Source organism: Gymnoscopelus microlampas (assembly GCF_963454915.1).
Source record: "Gymnoscopelus microlampas genome assembly, chromosome: 24".
In the NCBI taxonomy this organism is placed as follows: domain Eukaryota; kingdom Metazoa; phylum Chordata; class Actinopteri; order Myctophiformes; family Myctophidae; genus Gymnoscopelus; species Gymnoscopelus microlampas.
In genome coordinates, this window is record NC_139961.1 from 32,781,905 (window position 1) to 32,786,904 (window position 5,000).

The following is a 5,000-nucleotide window of genomic DNA, read 5'->3' on the forward strand; positions in this document are numbered from 1 at the left end:
GTATCTCTCTCTTTTGTCCCCTGGGCCTCTCTACCAGATTGTGCAAAGGAACAGGTGTTCCCTCATCTGTTCACCTCTTTGCCGTCGTCTTCTCAACTAATTCTATCTCTCTCTCTCTCTCTCTCTCTCTCGCTGTCTCACTTGTTGACATGCCTGTACACAAGTTACACACACCTCCCTCATCCTGTCACCTCCACCCTTCCCCACTCCTTGTTGTCTTGACAAACTTAAAAGTTGAAACCTGCTCCGTCCATGAAGCACCTGCTTCCTCACTAATGAGAGAGTTCACGTCTCTCTCTCGCACGCACGCACACACACGCGCACACACACACACCTAAAGTACCATCTGTAGTGGTGCCTCTAATGACCTGAGCGCACACACATACACACGCGTGCACATGCAGTTGAGTTGAGTCGCTGTCAGGCAGAAACCTTGTATCTCCATATTTAGACTTTTTATAGTTTTTCGTAAATTAATGTCCTACTTCGTTGTAAAAGAGTCAATCTATAAGCTCAAGCAACAAGTTGTGAGCTTGTACATCAGCTTTTTTCCGGCTATTTCTGAAACTGTTTAAGTGTGTCTGAGTTAAGTATTGCACCAATGAAAAGCATAACAAAAGCTTTCATTGGATCCAGGTTATTTTTTTCCCCTCCATTTCCTGAAAAGTAACAGTTTTGGACATACAAGGTTTCCACTTGACAGCGACGGTCTGTTGAACTCGGAGTGAACCGGTGGATGCAGCGTGTCCTCTGTTCAGTGTCATGGCTGCCAGAAGCCTGCATGCTGTTCCTGTGCCATCTCTCCTCTAACTCTGCCCACTATGGGAGCATCTCCATCCTGCCCGCTGCGTGAACTCCGCACGTAGCTTTGTGTTGCTCACCGTGTCAGCGCACCGTAACTGGTGTTCGCTGTCGTCTTGTGCGCGTAGGTTTTGCGTGACCTCTTGTCACTTGCGGAGTTTGTCATCGTCGCCGTGACCTGACAGTGAATCTCCTCACCAAACGGCGTTTCATCTGTTATGTTTTGTGTGTGTTTTTGTCAGGGGTTGTGGGGGGTCATGTCACGTCATAGTAGGTGAACATTCCGTGAAAATAGCAAATCGGCAGGCTCGAGCTTGCAGATCTGCTGTTTTCAGCAACGGGAAAAAAGGAGGCGAGCAAGTACAGAAACCTGGGTGACCGCACTAAAGGAAGTATATAGAGTTTAAGTGGTTAGACGTATACTCACACTTGTGTAAACGAAAATGTTTGAACTTGACAAAGTCCCTGAAAGAAAAAAAAAACTTTTTGTGCAGTCTACCTTGAGTTGTTTTTTTCTCTTTTTTTGTGTGGATAATAATCTGTAATTCTCCCCCCTCCCCAGAGGTCCATCACCTACCTCTTCCCGTCCAGCTTGTTTCAAAAGAAGGCCAGGCCTGTAATGAAGGTAAGAGTACACACCAAGTTATTGTCACATACATTATGTATTGATCTCAACTTGTAGAGACGTTTACTGTTGTTTTCTGTCCTTCTCAGCATCCAGATGAGATATTTCCAAAGCAGAGAGGTACGTGATATTTGCACAAGTTTTTATTCCGAAAATAAATCATATACATGAACATGTACTTGTACATATGTGCCAAAAGGGTAAAAGACAATTTGAGTGCCACATGTTGGGGCACTCAACATATGTGCCCCAACAACATTTCTCAATTTTAATCCATGAGACCTGCTCTCAAAAAAAGAAACAAATAGTAAATAGTAAAATATATAGTAAATACCGTACGTCTTGAGAGGTGCAGCCTCCGAATGTCTGCATCTTTATCATGTAATGTGTAAAGTTTTGATGTAAAGACTTCCTTGTTTCTTTAAAATTTCAAACACATTTAAAAATCACATTGGTAATTTACTGAAACTGAGATGCTGACAAAGCTCTGACTGTGCTTAAAACCTGCCTCAGTTTGGCTTCTGTAAACCTATTCGAACACTGTGTTGAACACTGAAGAGTTAAAAACAAAAATGCGTGCAATCCATTAGCTCAGCTCATTTGTGGTTCTTCTCTTTGTTGCATTCCAGCTGTGCAGTGGGGAGCAGACGGTCGGCCCTTCCACTTCCTCTTCTATACGGGCAAGCAGTCCTACTTCTCTCTGATGCATGTGAGTACACACACACCTTACAAAAAGTCCTACTACTCTGATGCATGTGAGTACACACACCATACAAAAAGTCATACTACTCCGATGCATGTGAGTACACAACACCATACAAAAAGTCCTACTACTCTGATGCATGTGAGTACACAACACCATGCAAACAGTCCTACTTCTCTCTGATGCATGTGAGTACACAACACCATGAAAACAGTCCTACTACTCGTACCCGATGCATGCAAGTACGCATTACAAAGCATCTTGCAAAGAAAGGCGAGGAGGTTAGGGTGAAGCGTCTTTCAGGCCCAAGTCATCCCCCATCCCTCCCACAAACCCCCCTGCCCAAAGCATTGTACCTTGCTCCTGGCCCCCTTTCATGGCCAAAGTGACTGACAGAATGCAAGTGGCCCGCGTTGTCCCAAAGGGACGGTATGCTGTCACATCCTGTTCTTCACGCACAGGGCTACAGCTGAATACAGCCCGGGTGAAGGAGAGGTTGCTACAGGGAGAAAGTGGGTACGGGGGGGGGGGGGTCTATGGAAGATACGTTAAGATGCCGCCTCTGAAAGCCACGCCACCCCACCCCCCACCCCAGCTGTACTGAGAATGAAATCCCATGAGAGCTTCCTCTTGTGTATCCTGTCGCCCTCTGCTTTCTTACTGTCTGTTGGAATAAAAGGCAAAAGATGCAAATAATAAAATAAATCTATGAATCTAGCGAGATGCAAAAAAGAAAGAAAGAAAGAAAGAAAAACGTATAATAGAAATAAAAATAATCAACACTTAAAATAGAAGGAGAAATCTCAACCCAGAAGAAATTTCACCTCTTGCACTTGAGCGCAGGTGCATATGGAGAGTGGGGGGGGTGTATGTGCATGTGTGAGCGACGCAGACAGTTTATTATTTTTTCTATTTGGCGGTTTGGAAATCGTGTTTGAGGCGTGGCACGCCTGGCCCTTTGGACATTAATCCGACCTCGCGGATCGCATGCACCCTTGTCGGGGGAATTGGGAACCCCCCACCAACAACCCCCCAACCCTCCCTCACAGAGAGAGAGCGCTTCACCACCACGCAGTCCTCCTGACAGCTGACAACGGCTCTCACACACTCCCTCTGTCTGCCATCCTGCATTTACCACTGTTGACCCTGTCCAAAGACCCATTTGTCCAACACCGTTTAGCTCGAGTGTCTCTGTGTGTTTGTGTAGGTGGTATCAAACGGAGTCTTGGTCCAAGCCCACACACTCGTGTCATTCTGTGTCTGCAGCGCACACACACACACACATACAAACGCACTCACACGCACTCTATTGTGCCCTGCAGCAGCCTGCTCTCACCCCCTGCTGTTGGTTTAAATAGGTATGTCAGACATGTCTGGGACGCCGTGCTGCCTGTCTGTCTGTCTGTCTGCAGGCCCGGTCGGCGTCTTCTCTTCTCTTCCTGCCTGCACTCTTTGCTCCCCGTCTGTTCCTCCCCTCTTTCCTCTCATCCTCGCTTTTCACCTCCTCCGAGTCCTCCCCTTACGTTTCTCGCTCCTTGCGTGCGTATGTTTTGTTTTCCGCATATTTCTATCACAGACTATCGTGTGTGTGTGTGTGTGTGTGTGTGCAGATACACCAACACACTCACTTATATACTACTGCATCCACACACACACGCACCACAGGAGTCCTGCCAGGAGAGGGCAGTGGTGTGTAAAGTGGACCAGCGGTTCACTGATCTCCTCTGGTCGTTGTGGGTCCCAGCCAGCGTTGCTTCATTAACCTCCCTCACCGCACCACTGAGTCCTTTATAGACGGAGCCCCTTGGGAGCCACACGTAACCCCCAGCCCAGCCCACACGCTCCCACCACCACCACCCTTCGTTTTTTTAAATAGTTTTTTTTTTTTTTTGTGGGTTCTGGCGTTTGATTTCTTTTTGTATATTTCACCCAGGAGGGAGACATTGATGTAAGAGACAATAGAGGTTGATTTAGGCCTTATTGGAGTGATACTCATACGGTGGGGCACTCTGAAAATAGCACATCTACAAGCTCACAAACTTATGAGCTTGTAGATAGGCAATTTCCGGTGCGCGACACCGGTGATCAACTACGTATAAATCAGGCTTTAGGAAGCAGTGTGTGACTGACTGGTGGTATTTGATCACAGGCCAGCATGGTTTTAGTTGTGTTCCGGAGGCAAGTGGCTGTAACTTATTATGCCATTGATAGGCATCCAACCCTGCGCTTTTACCATACTAGTGACATGCGTGATACATTAACCACTTACGCCCTATTTTATACTTCATTCAACACAGTGAAAATAGCAGATCTACAAGCTCAAAAAAGTGTTGCTTCCTGATACATTGTGCTATTCATGATATTTTTGCAAACTTTTGGAAAAAATGCCCAAAAGGGAGAGGCCAGGTTGAAAGTGTTGGCCAAGGAAGTTACACCTCACGATCACAAATCCATATAGTAGGATAACCTTTATAACATATTACACATAATACTCTACATGGATGACACAGGCTTTCAAACCAAGACGTTTCTCCGTAATGATGTGCAAATCCTGGAAACTGAATACAGTGAAATACTAACCCAAGTAATGCTATGGCTTTTTGCACAGTGGGGCACGCATAGTACGCCATTTAAATTGGCGCTGTTGAGTTCTAGATGCCTCAATATATTCCATTCCTTTGCCTAGTGAGAGCCCTGGACACCAAGGCTCTGCTGTGTATCTGGAGAGCCCAGGCTTTTATTAAATAGAATAGAATGAGTTAAGCTGTAGTCGTCTCTGTAACAGACTCGGCCCCTTTCCCTCTGCTCAGCCTTTCATCTAACCAGCCATTTGTATCATTCTCCGCCATTGTGGGGGCCTTGTGTTTGCAA

The 5,000-nt window shown here is 46.1% G+C and overlaps 1 protein-coding gene across 2 annotated transcripts in view; it reads left to right on the forward strand.

Moving 5' to 3' along the window:
* The window catches only part of mrps9 (mitochondrial ribosomal protein S9), a 25,025-nt gene that overhangs the window by 8,343 nt on the left and 11,682 nt on the right, over positions 1 to 5,000 (forward strand). For both annotated transcript variants that reach the window (XR_014600289.1, XM_084051045.1), the window contains exons 3-5: positions 1,364 to 1,426; positions 1,516 to 1,546; positions 2,056 to 2,135. Coding sequence is in view for 1 of the 2 variants with exons in the window: in XM_084051045.1 (XP_083907171.1) it covers positions 1,364 to 1,426; positions 1,516 to 1,546; positions 2,056 to 2,135 (174 nt within the window). In the remaining variant the exon portion in view is untranslated. The remainder of the gene's footprint in view (positions 1 to 1,363; positions 1,427 to 1,515; positions 1,547 to 2,055; positions 2,136 to 5,000) is intronic.